Genomic DNA, 17857 nt, shown 5'->3' on the forward strand with positions numbered 1-17857 from the left:
AACTTGGAACCATTGAGGGAAATCACCCTTATGTGTCCTTTGCTCCAGGGGCTACTTAAAAAACAAAACAAAAGGGGTTAAGTACTGGACCATCAAAAGTCAAGAGGTTGCCAAGTTCCAAACCTAACATGCCAAATTCTTTCCACAGGTATAAATATCAGAGTACTCCTACTATAAGTTTGCCTCTCGAATAGTTTTTTCTTAAAAAAAGAACAAGAAAAAGAAATAGGTTTTGTTTTGTGTGTATATACCTATGCATTTTAGGAACAGCATTTCCTGACAGAGGTTTTCACATGAAATAATTTTTCCTTTCAAACAGGATACGTGAACCTCTAAGAAGACTAAACCAATTAAAAAAGTGTTTTTCCCATCTTTTCTCCCACAGCACAAATAATAATGAGGGGATACAAACAGTAATTTAAATATTCTATATCCGAGTTTCTCAGAAAAGTAATTGCATTTGTGTTAGTGGCTTTGACAATTTTTAAGTTACATACAATCTGTTTTCATTTATTAATCTAAGCACAACCAAACATTGTTTGTGGAATGGTATTTGTTTACCTTTTTGTCTGAGTATTTCTTATTAGTTCTGTCATTGTGGCTAGTTCAAGGTACTCACACAACTTTAAATTGCCATTCATCTTTTCTTGGTATTAACTCATTTTCCAGTATTTTGCTATTAACATTCTAGCCGATGTTGTCACATCAAGAAACACTCTTTTATTTTCATTTGGGATACTCAAGCGTAGAGTTACTTTAACAATTGTGTGTTTTAGCATTTATTTATTTTTGGTTCCTCATAGGTCATGTCCTTTTTTTTTTTTTTTACTTTGGGGACATGTCCATCACATGTTGAATAAGGCTCCTTCATTTTGTTGCATCTCCAAAACTTATTGCTGATATGTATTTATTCTGACTGATTTGGATGGGATCAGGTACCATATGTAAGCCATTTTCATGAAGTTCTCTTTTATCAGATAGCACATGGTGAATTTTAAGCCTTTTCCCAATGTTTTCCCATTTTTCAGTCCAGTAATAATCTGTGTGGTTTTGATAATATCTTTGTATTATTTAATAATAATTCTTCTCTAAATCTGATGTCTTTGTGTCAAGTCCGTTTTCATCTGACTGGTAATCTAATTTTTTATTTTTGTTTTCACCTTTCTTGTATTTCTACCCTTTTCTTCCTGTATATGTGGAGTAACTAAGTGAAGGAAAGCAAACTTAGTAGATAATAACAATAATTATATGGAAATGTGATAACAATATTCAAATGAATAAAATGCTTAACGCAGTAAGATTTTATTATTTGTAGTTTCCTAAGATAACTCTAGATTTTTTTTTTTGGCTTTCCCCCCTTCCTTTTCTAACTGTGCCTTTAAGTCCCCCCAAAAACCCTTACAGGATATCCCTTCTACATAATGTCAATGCAGACCCAATGATGGAAAACCCTCAGCCCAATTCCTCCTGATTACAAGGCTATTTATTACCTGCAGCAACAACAACAAAAGACACCAGAGTGGCCACAGCTATCTCTTTCCAAAGGATATAGACTGACGTGGGAGGGGGGCTGACAAAGGGGAAAAGTTGAATTGCAAGGACACTCTCTCACTTTTAAACCTCAAGACTCTGTGCTCCAGGATTGAAAAGATATGTAAAAGATCACAATTGCCTCAAGATATGCAACTGATATTTCATTAGTTTTTTGTGTGATAGTATGGTATGTAGGAATGCTAAAATGTGTCTGTTTTAATTGGGGGGACCCAATTATTGTGTGTCCTGTAATTGTTTTTATGTTCAATGTATAGTGTCTTATTGCTTACACCAGTGGAGGATTCTCATGCATTTTGAGCCTTCTAATAGATCAGGCTATTGCGTAATCCAGTATTTAGATTAGATCATGTTCCACCTGGCACTCTGAAGTGTGCCAACCTTCTCTAACCATTTTTAAATTATTTTAATTCATTTCACACACAAAAAGGCAAGCTTCAGGATCCATGAAACAGCAGATGCATGAAGGTATATATCCCTTGATTTAGCAGGAATGATCCCTTATAGAGTTAAATTGACTAATTTGGACAGGTGCCCTTTTTAGAATGTTTTTTTACAGATTGGTTTGAAAAGTTGAAAACCATGGTGCTATCTAAATTCTAATTGGACTCAGTTTGAATTCGACAGGTGTACCCAGACTGCAACTACCTTTTTTGTCCCTTAAGGCCAAGTGAGCAACTTCCCCATAGTGCAAGACCAGAGCCTATAATAATAAAATCCCATAGAAAGGTCAAGGCAAGGACATCTCTCTCACGACATGTCTAAACCTATGGCAAGGTGACATGGTCTATATGAAAGCCCTAAAGGGATTCACCAGGGATTGTTCCTGCTGTGGTATGATGGGGGAGAGCTAAGTTTGACACCTGAGAACACACAAAAAAGGCAGAAACAAAACAAACTGCATTTCCAATCGTTATTGGACCATCCTGCTAAGTGAAAAGCATAGACCACTATTGAGTAAATGTTTCTTCCAAAGTGTTAGAATGCCGCAAGTAATTCAGTAGCAAAATGTAACATGTTATTTTTACGCGATATCCTATATTTACACAAAGGCATCCATTTACAACGTACCATGTTATTATTTGTGGGGCAAAATTTTTAAAGAAAAATTCTAGCCTCAAAGGAGGGATATTGTGATAGGAATTTTGAGGTCTTAGATATATGTTAAATGTTCATAAGTGTACCAACCAAGCATTTACATAGATCAGCACAGGAAGACTGACCTGAAATCATTTTTGATTCCCAAACCGACCAAATGTTTTCTCTGCAAGGAGGGGGCGGGGTCAGGGAGCCTTCCCATTGTCTCAGGAATAATCAGCATTTCAATGGGTGATAGACTATCAGAGAAGGCTATCAGGAAAGGCAATCAGATAACCTGGCGGACAGGAAAAACAACACCTTTTCTGTGATGCAGATATGATGTTTGTGGGGGCTGGTCTTGGGTTACACCCCTTCTGTGATGTATGGAGGGGTGGTCTTGAGCTCCAGGGCAGAGAATTAAAAATGTCTATATAACGCCTTGCGCGCCATTGCTCTGGGTTCCTCCTGCGTGTGGGGAGTGAGGACCCTGTTGCAACAGAAGAATAAAGACCAGGCTTACTAGCTGCTTTGCTTCTCAATATTCTCTGGTTGGCCTCTGTTATTTTCTCCTACCAATAGGGAACCTATGTAAGGACACTATATGGGCTCTTGGATACCCCATAAGGGAAAAGGGCAGATTTTTGTTTACAACACACTCATATGCTATACTCTGAAAAAGCATGATGCAGCCAGTTTGCTGAAGGAAAGCAGGTTTGGATCTGGTCAGTGCCCAGACCATCAGCAGTGGAGCCATTGGCATCTCTCCCAGCGAGCCTTCAGAGAACCTATACAAAATGGATCCCAGTCTTTTTTCTCTCTTTCTTTTTCCCAACACACCTTGCTCTAAAGATTCTCTTTTCCTGTCACCTCAAACACACACTTCATCACCATGGCAACCTCTGCCCAGGCCCAAGAATTCCTCTCAGATGGGCCATCAACCCCTTTTTATCATGTGAATGCCTCTATCCCAGGTGAAGCACTGGCTTGGAAGAAAACTTTATGAATTTCAAAGGTTCAGACAGGGGTCAGCAAACTTTTTCGGCAGGGGGCCGGTCCACCATCCCTCAGACCATGTGGTGGGTCCCAGAGTATATTTTGAAAAAAAATAATGAACGAATTCCTATGCCCCACAAATAACCCAGAGATGCATTCTAAATAAAAGCACACATTCTACTCATTTAAAAACACCTGGCAGGCCCCACAAATAACCCAGAGATGCATTTGAAATAAAAGGACACAGTCTATTCATGTAAAAGCATACTGATTCCCGGACCGTCCACGGTCCGGATTGAGAAGGTGGTTGGGCCACATCCGGCCCCCGGCCCTTAGGCCGCCTACCCCTGGTTTAGGATTTTGACTCTTAGGTTGGCAGAGAGACTAGAAATGGTTCTGGAGTTTTCTTAGCAGCTCCCTGGTCCCCTCTGCAATCCCTAGATTGTAGCTGGATGTGTTCTTGTTAAGGGTTTAACTTTCAGCCACCTTCCCCTGTAAAATACTGTTCCTGGTCACAACACTGCTTTCAGAAGGGTGAAAAGGCTACTATTCAGATGCTTTTGACCTTTCTTACTCCAATTTAGGGGAAACAGAGTTAAACATCCCTTGCAAGAATGTGACACTGGTTGCATACACGCCATACCTTTAAAGCATATTTACCCCTGCCCAAAGAATCCTGGGATCTGTACTTTACTTCTCACAGACCTAAAATGTCTTTCTTAGAATCATAGAATCATAGAATCATAGAGTTGGAAGAGACCACAAGGGCCATCGAGTCCAACCCCCTGCCAAGCAGGAAACACCATCAGAGCACTCCTGACATATGGTTGTCAAGCCTCTGCTTAAAGACCTCCAAAGAAGGAGACTCCACCACACTCCTTGGCAGCAAATTCCACTGTCAAACAGCTCTTACTGTCAGGAAGTTCTTCCTAATGTTTAGGTGGAATCTTCTTTCCTGCAGTTTGGATCCATTGCTCCGTGTCCGCTTCTCTGGAGCAGCAGAATAACTAATTGTAATTCTCCTAATCCTTGGGGTGTACTGTGTGTGAGCTTTGAATGTATATTAAAGATCTGGAGGGCAGCCACTAATTCTGCTATCAATAGAACTTGCTACCACTGATCCTAGGGCTTGCCAATTGGAAGGTCAGTGGTTTGAATCCCCGTGACAGGGTGAGCTCCTGTTGTGCGGTCCCAGCTCCTGCCAACCTAGCAGTTCGAGAGCACGTCAAAGTGCAAGTAGATAAATAGGTACCACTCCGGTGGGAAGGTAAATGGCGTTTTCGTGTGCTGCTCTAGTTTCGCCAGAAGTGGCTTAGTCATGTTGGCTACATGACCTGGAAAAACTGTCTGCGGAAACGTCAGCTCCTTTGGCCAGTAAAGCGAGATGAGCGCTGCAACCCCCGAGTTGTTCACGACTGGACAGAGGTCCTTTACCTTTTTATACCTACACTAGAAAATAGCCAAAAAGGAAACTGCCTTATCCTGAGTCAGACCATTGATCCATCTCGCATTAGTATGATCCACACCAATTCGCAGCTGCTCCCCAGGATTTCAGAACTGGCTCTCTCCCAGCCCTACATGGAGCTGCCTGGGATTGAACCCAGGACTTTCTAGTATGCAAAGTAGATGCTCTAACACTGAGCTAGAAACCTTCCCTAAAAGGAAACCATTTGCTTGGTGTGTTATGTTGCATGTAATAGCTGGGCCTTGTGTCTTTAGCTGCTGCACAGCAAGATATTTAACAGGTGATGCTTTCTCCTCCACTACTATATACCTATGCTAGGAAAGCTTTACTGTTTTAGCATCTCATGCAGCTATTAAAAAGCAGGAACTCTACTGGGGGGGGGGAATGGAGACAATTTGGCGATAGCGTGTACATCTCACAGCAAAAGGTTGCATCAAATTTCTTCTTTAGACATGACAGAGAGGGGCAGACCCAGGAAACACAAGACATTTGCCTTTGCTCCTCTCATGAGTGAAGTCTAGAAGCAACCTGAGAAATGGTCTTTTAAGCTTCAGTAACCCAGCTATTTCTGTGCCTAACAGACTCTGCCTGAAACTCTTAAGTAATGTTTCAGTTTATAAAAGAGATGTACAGAGGATAGTAGGTTACAGTAAAATGGGCAGTTTAGCACTAATGGGGATATATAACAAAATACTTCTGTTCAGGCCTTGGGGGAGGGAGACAGTGTTTCCCCCCCCACTCCCACAAACATTTCTCTGCTGTACTAGATAAGGGTTTCTAGACTAAAATGTGACCATTTTTATTGCTAGACATGGTACTGGAAAGTAGAAAAGGGAAGAATGCCCCCCTTTTCCTCTTGAACCTGTATATTGTAAGGAAAGATATTTCAGTTGTGAAGGTCCAAATTAACACTTCTTTTCTGTCCTCCCCCCCCCACTGCTATCACATTGAGGGGGGGGGAAGCATGCCAACCCTGATTTTAAAAACATGCTCTGAGCATGTGCAGTTTTGCATTTTAAACACACTTAAATCATAGCACCATGACTGCAGGAACAAAATGAGCTTTGCTTCTCCTGCCTGGGTGGTAAATAAATTTACTTGGGAATAAGCACCATTTTGAAATAGAAAGAATAATATATTTTAAAAGTTTTTTTCTTTAAAGAGCATTATGTACATGGCTGGCCAGCTGTCTCTTGGCCATAAAATAGTAAGAAAGGTTTTTGCAGTGAATAGTGTCAGCCCTGATGGGCTCTGAACTAGCTCTGCTTGCTGCTGCCCAATCATCTGTGTAGTCATTTGGGGCATCCCTGAGCTGCAGGGTCCTGGCGTCTGGCCTATAGAGCATCCAGCCCCAGCTGGAAAAAACCCCAAAGCATTCCTTTGTAGCCAGTGCAAAGCCTTCAGTGTTTATTAATTCTAAGTTGAAACTAACATCTTTGTTAATTTTTATTGCAGATACTGACTTTGTTTACAGAGGAATAATGGAGGCATCGAGTGGCTTTCTACTTAAAAGTGAGCCTACTTGTTCTGTATACTTGTACCCTATTGAAATGTTGAACTGTTTGTTGGACCCATCTGTAAAATAAGGATAGTAAACTTTATTTAGCTTTGCCCTAGGCAAATGTACTGAATTGCTAAATGCTTTTAGAAGTCATGATAAATGAGCATGTTATCTCATGACCATTAGCCCCTTTCAGATTTCAATTTACAAGAACGTTGAACTTCCCTTGCCTTAGCAAAACGGCAGGATCACAGCATGAAGAGTGTTTTGCAACTACAGATTATATTACTATATTCAGTTATCCCTCTTGGCAACTACTCTTGCTGATTAGATTTGCCCCTCAAAAGGCTGATCTAATGTTGATTGGACCGTAGGACTAAGTGTGAAGCACTTAAAACTTTATTCACAAAGGCGCTAAAACGTGATGTGATTTACATTTGAATCGTATTGTTCTGGCCAGGTGAGACCAGAGTCGACTATATAAAGGCTGGCTCGCCTTCTCCAGAAATGGCCTGGTGTTTCTTCCAGCAGCGGTTGCGGTTGCTCTCAGGACCGGTAAATACTTCGTTGGCCGTTTGGAAGCGCAAAGAACTCTAGAATCATCCTGAAGACAAGTTCGGAGTGGATTCCTATCCCTTTCAGTCGTTGTCTAGGACTTCGGCGGATCGGTTGGGCTTGATCAGAGAGAGAGAGAGGACCTGTGCCGATCCAGAGGCGGGAAACTTGGGAACTTGGGCTCAGCTGATCTTAACCCGCGTGAAGATGGCAACTAAACGGCGCGCGCGAGGAACTGAATATAGCGGGGTGAAATGGAAAAGATGTAAGTACGGCGCTGCGCAGCTTTCCGGGGTCGAGCTGTGGCGGGGGAGCCACGTGGCGCGTGAAGCCACAAAGGGGAGCCTTTCCTTTAGGATGCTGCAGGCGAAGCAGCCGCGGAAGAGGACGGCGCTCTGCCCGTGCCTGCGCGCCCCAAAGCGGCTCTCCCCGCGGCGGGCGGATCTCGCTCCCGAACAAGGTGCCCCGGCTGATCTTTCAGGCCATGCTCAGCTGCGTCACGGGCGGCAGGTCCCGCCACGAGGGCCCGTCTCCTGGGTCTAGGCTCGGGGAAGCCAACCCTCCATGTTCTCGGCCTGTGCATTGGCGCACGTAACATGGAGGCGCTCCTTTCAAGGGCAGCGGGGTTTGCCGTTTCCATTGGAAACGCCCCTAGTATCTGGGCTCTGATCGTCCAGGGTTGTATCTCTCTTTCCCCCACCCCCTCCTTCCCAAATGAGATGGATCCGGGTGCCTGGGGAGGGCCTGCGTGCTTATGATTTGCGTTTTTGCTAACGTATCGCGGCCGCGACAATCGGAGAAAATGTCTCCCGTCACGACGGCGAGCCTCGATTCCTCGGCGCGGCTCAACCGCCGCTGATCACGTGGAGAGCGGGGGGAGGGGAAAAAGAAAGCGGCTGTTCGCATCCCCGCCTCGGCGCTCGGCTGCTTCCGCCTCGGCGCTCGGAGCTTGAGGCGTTAGCTGGCGTGCTGCGCTCGGCTGGCTCCGCCTGACTCAGTCGAGAGAGGGGCGCGGAACGGAGCGGGAGCAGCTGGGCTGAGCGGAGGGGCCCAGAGGGCGCGGCGACTGGAAGAGCGGCGGGGGCCGGGCCGGGCTCGCTGGCGGGCGGGCGACGGGGGCCGAAGCCTGGCGTCAGCGGCATCCGAGAGGCCCGGGGGCTGTCCCTGTGCTGGCCGCCTCGAGAAGGCCGCGGCGGCCGCGCTCCCCCTTGCCCGGGCCGGCCCCGTGTCCCGGGGCTAGGATGCGCCCGCTCGTCCCCCGGCACCGGCAGGCAGCTCCCGGCCCGGCCCGTGGCTGAGACACCCCCAACGGCGGCGAGTAAGTGCCCGGGCGGGCCCTCGAGGGGAGGCCTCGGGGTGGGATGCAGCGGGCGGGGACGGCGCTCTGTCGTGGGCTGTGGGCAGGTCGCTTCTCGGGTTCAGAGGCCGCCATCATCGCACTCGAGGGCCGCTGAGGCCTGGCTGGGGAGGCGGAGGCCGAGCGTTGCCAGCCAGATCGCGTAACTCTTGGGAGGTGGGGGTGTCGCCCGTCGAAGGGCGAGACTCGGGTTCCTTTATTTCTCTTGCTTATGCGGCCCCCGCTCCGTAACAACCTGTTAATCCACAAGGTTCCCCTTCTCACTGTAAAAAAACAAAACAAAACGTCCAGCGAGTGGGGCGCTGTGTAATCCTTTCCCATTACGCCCGTCGCTGGGGCCTCCGGTTAGTGAGTGGGCAGGGCATTTTCATATTCTCTCTCCCCCCCGCCCGCCTTCCGCCTCTGCCAAGTTTAAACTACGGTTCATTGAAATAAGTCCCTTTTAAGAACTTACTCCAGAGGCATATTCCTCCGCCATCGTCAGCTTTCCTGTACTTGTGCTTATTCATTTAATTACTACTTACGTTTTTATCGCCCCTCTCAAGATAGATATCCTTCCAAGGTGGGATGGCTTATCAGAAATATTAAAGCACATTTATTATACAAATATTAAAGCACACTTTAAGAAAACGTTCTAAAGAAAATCAACATATTGAAAAGTCTTCTGCTGCTCCTCACCCTGCCCTGTAGCAGAATGACCCTGTTGTGGGGAGTGGATAATCCATAGTCCAGCGCAGGCTCTGAGATGGTCTTCATTTCTTGTCTCTGCTGGAATCCTTCAAAGAGGACGCTTGGGTGTGGATTATGGGGACATAAGAAGCTGCTTTAGAATGAGTCAGATCACTGGTCCATTTAGCGCTAATGTTGTCTACACTGGCAGGCACCAGCTCTCCAGAGTTTCAGATGGGATGGTCTAGAGACTCTAGCCCTACTTGGAGATTTTTGTGAGGGAGAGCATCAGGGGGATTGCTAGGCGGTTCTGTTGAACTGAACTAGAACCTTTAGCAAAAACGTTAATGTGTTTTAACAAGTAGAAAAACCAAAGCGTAAGGCATTCATCAGTAAAATGTGTTCATATGAATTCCTCAGTGGTATTGTGATTCTATTTCCATAGCAAAAGTTTTCACTATGAGATTACTTGACATTTTAGTAGCTGAAGAAGTGAACTCTTGGTTTACAGCTGGTGGTTTTGATAAACTCAAATGCTTTGCATGCATTGTGGCATTCTGTTGTTGCAAATGCTGTTATTAAATATATCACAGAATGATTATGCTTGGAGTCAAAGCAGGTATTTAGTGCTGTATTCAGAGGGTATCCAGATAACCTGTTTGTGTTCTTAGATGAGTACAGGTATAAATAGCAAAATTCTGTAGCTAGACTAAAGCCAAAGCCTGATATCAACTGTAGAAAAAACTGGCCTTAGTTTGTTCCCCAGGCTGTAAAAGAATTGTTCACTTTGCTTGCAAGATCTATAATGGGGGCTCTGAGTTTATCATAGAAAACAACTTGGGCCTTGAAATCTTCAATTGGGAGTAGGTATTATGAAGTGAATAAAGGTTCTATAAATGCTGTTTTTCATTATTGATATTTTGTTGGTGAGGCTGATGCATGTGCACTTAAAGATATTTTCTAAGACCCCACAAAGTGCATGAGGGATAACATGCTTTATATTAACATCTTAAAGCAAGTATTGTACTACATTGCTTGAAGCAGAATGTAGCTTTAATTTTACTTACTGCTTATGAACAAAAGCTAAATGCCTTGTACAGAACCAAATATTTATGTAGTCTAGGACTGTGGTATCTTCGTAAACTCTGGATGTGTGTTGATGTAGTAAATGAAGAGATCTGTATAGAAATCTGCTATACAGTGGTACAGTACCTTGGGTTAAGAACTTAATTCGTTCTGGAGGTCTGTTCTTAACCTGAAACTGTTTTTAACCTTAAACACCACTTTAGCTAATGGGGCCTCCTCCTGCTGCTGCTGCGCCGCCGGAGCACGATTTCTGTTCTCATTCTGAAGCAAAGTTCTTAACCCGAGGTAATATTTCTGGGTTAGTGGAGTCTGTAACCTGAAGCGTATGTAACCTGAGGTACCACTGTATTAGTGCAGTCCCACCTCTAAAGCTATCTAGGTCACAACACCCTGAAATGCAGAACCTGCCACTGTGGAGATCACACCCTAATATTTTTTTTAGAACTAGATGAGTGGCTAGTGTAAACTTGTTGACATGGCTGAAGAATTGGTGGCAGCAAAAATGTGCTCATTTTTACTGATAGCATTTTGCATTAAGATCAATTTTATAAAACATGAACATTGCCGATGTGGCATCTGACCTAGCTTACATACAAAATGGGGTGGGAGTTAAAACAGTTTCCTGGATACTGATAAAAGTGTTTTACTGAAATTGAAACTTGTGTTGTGGTTGTTCTTTGAAACTTAATATGATGTTTTTAGTACAGCATTTATCCATGGGGACAGATGTTGTCTGGGAGTGAGAAGTTGAAGGGCCATCTCTTGGAGCCAAACTCATCCCTTCTTAACTACTGGTTTTTACATGTAACATGCTCCTGACAGAGTTGGAATAAAATGTTGGAAAGGATTTTAGCTCTTGAAAACACTTGAGTCTTTGCCAAAATCACAGAGAAAACATTCATGTTGTTCCTTTAATCTGCCCTTGAATTAGTAGTGTGTACAAGACATTGCTATCTTGGTTTAGAGATCAGAGCAGTCACTTTTACTACAACCTGGCTTAATTACAGTAAGATATGAAAGATGTTTGTAGTGAGTGGTTAAAGCATAATTGGGGGCAGGGAAGAGAAGACCTCTCCTGATTTAATCCACTGAGGCAGCTTGAACAAATGGATTAGCTGATCTCAGGAAAAACTAAACATACTACTGTTCTCGGTATCTGGAAGAAATACAGTTTAGTTGCCCTCCTCTGCACACGTTCCAGCTTGTCAATATCCTTCTTGAATTGTGGTGCTGAGAACTGGACACAGGATTCCAGGTGTGGTCTGACCAAGGTAGAATACAGTGGTACTATTACTTCCTGTTCCTATCACTGTTAAGCTGATCACCTGGGTCTTCTTTCCCCTGCTTTTTAAAGGTGGGGACATTTACCTGCCCCCAGACTGCAGGAACCTCACAGGTTCTCCAAGGCCCTGAAGATTTGAATTCATTTAAAGTAGCTAGGTGTTCTTTCCTATCTTCGGCTGCAGCTCTCTCGTTGCATCGTTTATTTTGTTATCACCAGGTTGGGCACTGCTTTCCTTTTGGGTGAAGACGAGACAAAGTAGGTGTTAAGCAGTTCCGCCTTCTCTCTATCGCCCATAGCGCTACTCCATGCAGCAGACTTCTACTTTTTTGTTCTTTCTCTGCTTCAAACATAGCCAAAGAAACCTCTTGTATTTTTCACCTTTCTTGCAAGCCTGATCTCATTCTGAGGTTTGGCCCACCTGACTTCTCCCTGCAACTGTATACTTTTCCTTCATTATTTCTCCTTTCTTCCATTTCTAATACATGCTGTTCTTAAATATCATCCATAAGATCTTATGCTGCCGCACTAAATGCCTCCTACTTTACTTTCTTGTTGGAATTGTCTGCCTTTGTGCCTTCAGTATTACACCTTTAAGTAACCCCCATCCATCTTGGACTCCCTTCTCTTTTAGAATTTCTGATCATGGGATCTCTCCCCGTAGTTCATTAAGCTTTTTGAAATCAGCCTTCAGAAATCCCAGAGTGCATGTCCAACTATACTCAGCTTTCCCTTGCCTCTGTATAATGAAACATGAAAGGACATGATCACTTCCTCCCAGTACTTCCACTTTGTCAATCAGTTCCTCCCTGTTGGTGAGAAAGAGGTCCAAGAGATGTTGCTTCTTCCATCTTCTGGGAAATGAAATTGCCGGTGGTGGAATTTGTTGAACCATACATTCTTGGCAGAGTTAGAGTTTCAGCATATATCAGGGTAGTTGAAATCTCCCATGACTACTAGCGCTCTCTTTTTTGAATGTTTGGTAATCTGCTGTAGGAAGGCACCACCCACTCTTCAGTCTGGCTTGAAGGTTTATAGCAGACACCTGCAGTCAGGTCACTTGTTTCCCTCCTACATTTTTTATCCATGTACTCTCAATCTGCCTTCAATTCTCCAGGTCATGGATTTGTTAAAAAGTGTATACATGCTTTACATGTAATGCTCTTCCTCTTCCCTACCTGTTTGGTTTGTTCCTTTTGAATAGGTTATACCCCTCAATTTTTACATTCCAGTCATGATTCTCATCCCACCAGGTTTCAGTAATGCCTGTTAGGTCACATTTGCCATCCTGCATTAAAAGCTCAAATTGATAATGGAATAGCCAGTTGAGCATTAGGCTGCCAGTGCTTAGGATAGTTATTATTTCCAGGAATTGGTATTTTTATATTGTGTAATGTGTGTGTCACTTCAGTTGGCAGTCTGATGCAGGGTTTTGAAATGGCTGCTTTGGCTCAGGCTTTTGTCCTGTGTCCTGTTTTCTTGTTTTCTGACTGTCTTGGTCTTCCAGCACATCACAAAAGATTTTAAGGAACACCCTGTTTTCATGTTGGGGTAATCCACATGTCTGATGAGACATACTTGAATTCTATATGTGCAGTCTAGAAGAGATCAAAGCATACTTTAAATTGGTTGTTCAAGTGTGTGTAACTTCCTCTGGATAGTGTCTCATCATTGCTGGCAACAATGAGTTAATTTGGCAGTCTTCATAGCTGCATGTAGTGACATACCCAAGATCCTACATAGAACTCCCTACTAAGTAAATTGATACACTTTTTTCAGAGCTGCTCTTTTGACCGGCCCAGATTACTTGTAGCAGTAAGACAAACAATGGCTTAATATGAAACAGCAAACATGTGAATTCACAGAGAGAACATGGCTCCTTTGCTTCTCTAACGCTGTTGTTGCACTGCTCTGAGCTAAACCATAGTTTGGCTTAGCATTATGTCCAAACCTAGGCTTGCTGCTTATCTCCCCAGACAAACCATGAGTAGTAAGCCATAGAATAAATATTAACTATGGCTCATGGTTTGTCTGGATTGAAATAAAACGGCAAGCCTGCATTTTGACATAATGGCTAAGCCAAACCACAGTATCAGGCTCAGAAGAGGAGCAAAGCAACCAGTCTTGTCTTTGGGAACCTGCATGTTTGCTTGTTCATGTGCTTTGTGGTGTGTGAATCTGGTCAGTGGGTAAAAGAACGGTGGCTTACATGGGCCATTATGAATGATGACACAAGCAGAAGCTTGTCATTGTCCTCTATGGACAATGTCAAATTGTATTGATGGAATAAGTTGCTTCATTGGCATTGTTTCTACTCCTAGCAAACTTTTCAGTGTTAGCTGGCACAAAAGTGTCAACACTTCTGTGAATGAACCACTGTTTCAAAATGGAGAAACTAGTTTGCAAAATGAGAACGGTTATGAAAGCATCTAAACTTTAGTCACAGTCAAAAGAAACGTGTGAATTGGCTGTGGTCTGGTGTCACACTACTACTAAGGTCTTGCAGGAAACGTGGCTTGAATAGCTGTTGGCAAATGCTCTGTTAGTCTTTAAAAACACGTGTTTCTAAAATTCAGGCTCTGCAAGTTGGAGAGAGTGTTTGCCAGTCTCCTTTCTTGAGCCTTACTTTCCTTTCACTGCAAAAGCAAATGATCAAAAGGTTACCCTCTGAATGTTTGGAACTAATGCTTTGAACTATATTTCCCCTCACCTCCAGCTATTGGCCATGCTAGTTGGGCTGCTGGTAGCTGGTTCATAACCTGTTTTGTAAGGCATTGCAGATTAAAATCTGTCCCCCTAAATAGGCCTGACAACAAGGAAATATTCGGACTGGACTTTGAAGGGCCAGTTGGAGCCTGCCGCCTTTTCTCTGTGACACTTGAGACATAAACCGTTAGACCATTTATGTTTTTATCTGAAGGTAACCTTCCATACCTGACGCGGGTGGCGCTGTGGTCTAAACCACTGAGCCTAGGGCTTGCTGATCGGAAGGTCGGCGGTTCGAATCCCTGCAACAGGGTGAGCTCCTGTTGCTCTGTCCCAGCTCCTGCCAACGTAGCAGTTCGAAAGCACGGCAAAGTGCAAGTAGATAAATAGGTACTGCTCCGGCGGGAAGGTAAACGGCGTTTCCGTGCGCTGCTCTGGTTTGCCAGAAGCGGCTTAGTCATGCTGGCCACATGACCCGGAAGCTGTCTGCAGACAAACGCCGGCTCCCTTGGCCTATAGAGCCAGATGAGCATGCAACCCCAAAGTCGTCCGCGACTTTACCTTTAACCTGCCATAATGAAATTGCTAGTGTTTACTTCTAATACTTTAATGTATATTGCTTTTTATCACATAGAACCACAGCACTGAAATTTAGCAAAATATAAACAGTAAAGCTACAGTAAAAGAAAATATCAGCTCATCAGCACCAGTTATTAGTAGCATCTGATCCTGACATTGCTTAATTGAAGGCAGTGTTGGTGTCCCTTTTGCAATACTGATGGTGAAGTCAGGCATATTCCCTTCTGCTTGTTAGTGTTTTCTAGTCAGTGTTAGTTTTCATTAAGTTGTACTTAAAAAAAAAAATTCCCTTCCATGTTCTCAAGGCACCTTTGAAATGAACTAAAAGCCAGTTGGTTTTTTTTTTTTTAAATACAGTGGTACCCCACAAGACGAATGCCTCGCTAAACGAAAAACGCGCAAGACGAAAGGGTTTTCTGATTTTTTAACCGCTTTGCAAGACAAATTTTCCTATGGGCCTTTCTCGCAAAACGAATTTTTTTTTTGAGTTTTTCCCCACAGGCTCCCTCTAAACTTCAGCGGAGCGGGGCGGGCTGGGAGGGAATCCCTTGGACCCCCGCCGGACTTCCCGAAGCTCTTTTGAAGTCCGGCGGGGGTCCAAGGGATTCCCTCCCAGCCGCCCGCCTTTAAAAGCACTCCGGGGAAAGCAGTCTGTCCCCGGACCTGGTCTAAAGGCGGTCTCCATAGGAACGCATTAATTGATTTTCAATGCATTCCTATGGGAAACTGTGCTTCGCAAGACAAAAAACTTGCAAGAAGAAAAAACTCGTGGAACGAATTAATTTCGTCTTGCGGGGCACCACTGTACTTTCAGCACAGTCAAGCTGTGGATCTGTGAAGTATCCTTAGGGATGACTTGCTTCTAGGAGTGAGGTTGGGGAGTATCCTTTGAGAAGCATGACCTGTCTATAGGAGTAATTATTGGGACGACATGGTGACTTGTCCTTAATTGTAGGTGGTTTGTATTTCGGTAGAGGTAGGATGGACAACTTGTTTGGTCGTGGTCAGGTGGATTACACATGTTGTATGTAAAACAGCAAATTAATGCAAATATTAACTCCACAATACTTTAACCAGCACATCTACTCAAAGCCATTTTATTAACTCACATGTTTTCTACACCTGACTTAAAGTAACATTTCAGCAGTTTTCCTCGTAACTAGGCATTTGACCACTTACAAGGAAAGTTGTACCCTCCCAAAAAATATTTATTGTTGTTCTTTGTTCCTGATCCTCCTATGTATGGATACCCGCTGGCCAGGGTGACCAAGAATCTAATATTGTTAGCTGCTGATGTGGCAGTTTGTGTGTAGCTATAGGCAATCTATGGAAAGAGCCATCTCCCTTGTTACCTTTGGGAAACATTTGGTGAGGTCACACACTCGCCATTATTACTTAGTGGGTAAAAAGAGAGCTGTGAATCTGGCTCTTTTTCCCAAGTGTGATTTCTTGTTGTGTGATATATTTATTGCTTATTCTTTAATTAGCTCTTTGTTTACTCTTCAGGTATGGCCTCTCAGCTGCAAGTATTCTCCCCCCCATCAGTATCTTCGAGTGCCTTCTGCAGTGCCAAGAAACTGAAAGTGGAGCCCTCTAGCTGGGATGTTTCAGGACCGAGTAACGGTGACGAGTATTACAGTCACAGCAAAAACCTCCCAGGTGCTCAAGGGCCAGCCAGCTCCTCTCACCAGGTAGCAAACTTCAGCATCCCTGCTTATGACCAGAGCCTCCATCTCCCTGCTCCTTCAGTTGAGCACATTGTGGTCACAGCAGCCGACAGCACAGGCAGTGGTGGAACAACGTCGTTCCAAAGCAGCCAGGCCCTAACACACAGGGCTAACATTGCTTTGCTGGAACCGTACCAAAAATGTGGATTAAAAAGGAAAAGTGAGGAAGTTGACAGCAACGGTAGCGTGCAAATTATTGAGGAACATCCACCTCTCATGCTGCAAAACAGACCTGCGGTGGGTGCTGCGGCCACTACCACCACTGTAACAACGAAAAGCAGTAGTTCCAGTGGCGAAGGGGATTACCAGCTGGTCCAGCATGAAATCCTTTGTTCCATGACAAACAGCTATGAAGTCCTGGAGTTCTTGGGCCGAGGGACCTTTGGGCAGGTGGCAAAATGCTGGAAGCGGAGCACCAAGGAGATTGTAGCTATCAAAATCCTGAAAAACCACCCTTCCTATGCCAGGCAGGGGCAGATTGAAGTGAGTATTCTGTCCCGGCTGAGTAGTGAGAATGCTGATGAATACAACTTTGTCCGCTCTTATGAGTGTTTTCAACATAAAAACCACACATGCCTGGTGTTTGAGATGCTGGAACAAAACTTGTACGACTTCTTAAAACAAAATAAGTTTAGCCCCCTGCCTCTGAAATACATTCGGCCAATTTTGCAGCAGGTGGCCACTGCCTTGATGAAACTGAAAAGTCTGGGTCTAATACATGCTGACCTGAAGCCTGAAAACATCATGCTAGTTGATCCTGTACGCCAGCCATATAGGGTGAAGGTCATAGACTTCGGCTCTGCAAGTCATGTGTCGAAAGCTGTGTGTTCTACTTACTTGCAATCACGCTATTATAGGTAAGTACCCATTTCATTTATTTAAACAACAGGTTTTTTGTTTTTTTGCATGGCATTCATCCTGTGGCACTTGATAGGTAAATTGTCTCCTGAAATCATGGCTGTCTGCTTTCTGTCTCCTTCCCATTTATCCTTTCCTGTTTCTTTTCCATTTGAGTTTTCAACTTGAAAGATATTTACAAATATTTTGCAAATAACTGGGTTGCTAAAGTTGAGTGGGAACTCAGAAGCCTGACTACTTCAAGCAGACTGCAGATGCCAAGGGGTGTGTGTGTCATTATTTGACATTTAGAAAAGGAACTTCTATGCTTCTAGAATTTGGGATGTAAAATGCAGTAGATTGAATAACATAGCCAGAATTCAGAAGCCCACACAAATCCCCAAGGGGAATTTATTTTTCTCTAATGGTAGTCATCCATGCCACATGAATAAGCACTTAAAACATTTTA

At 44.0% G+C, this 17857-nt stretch overlaps 1 protein-coding gene across 5 annotated transcripts in view; it reads left to right on the plus strand.

The window, feature by feature from the left end:
* The first annotated feature begins 7503 nt into the window (after window positions 1-7503).
* HIPK1 (homeodomain interacting protein kinase 1) overlaps window positions 7504-17857 on the plus strand; it is a 42745-nt gene continuing 32391 nt past the window's right edge. For 3 of the 5 annotated variants that reach the window (XM_053393519.1, XM_053393521.1, XM_053393522.1), the window contains exons 1-2: window positions 7504-7605; window positions 16331-17408. In XM_053393519.1, the coding sequence (XP_053249494.1) occupies window positions 16333-17408 (1076 nt within the window). In that variant the 5' untranslated portion in view covers window positions 7504-7605; window positions 16331-16332. Of the gene's footprint in view, window positions 7606-8153; window positions 8464-16330; window positions 17409-17857 lie in introns of those variants that run through there. The other 2 variants (XM_053393518.1, XM_053393520.1) reach the window with 2 other exon arrangements.

The sequence above is a fragment of the Podarcis raffonei genome, chromosome 6, assembly GCF_027172205.1.
Source record: "Podarcis raffonei isolate rPodRaf1 chromosome 6, rPodRaf1.pri, whole genome shotgun sequence".
Lineage (NCBI taxonomy): Eukaryota > Metazoa > Chordata > Lepidosauria > Squamata > Lacertidae > Podarcis > Podarcis raffonei.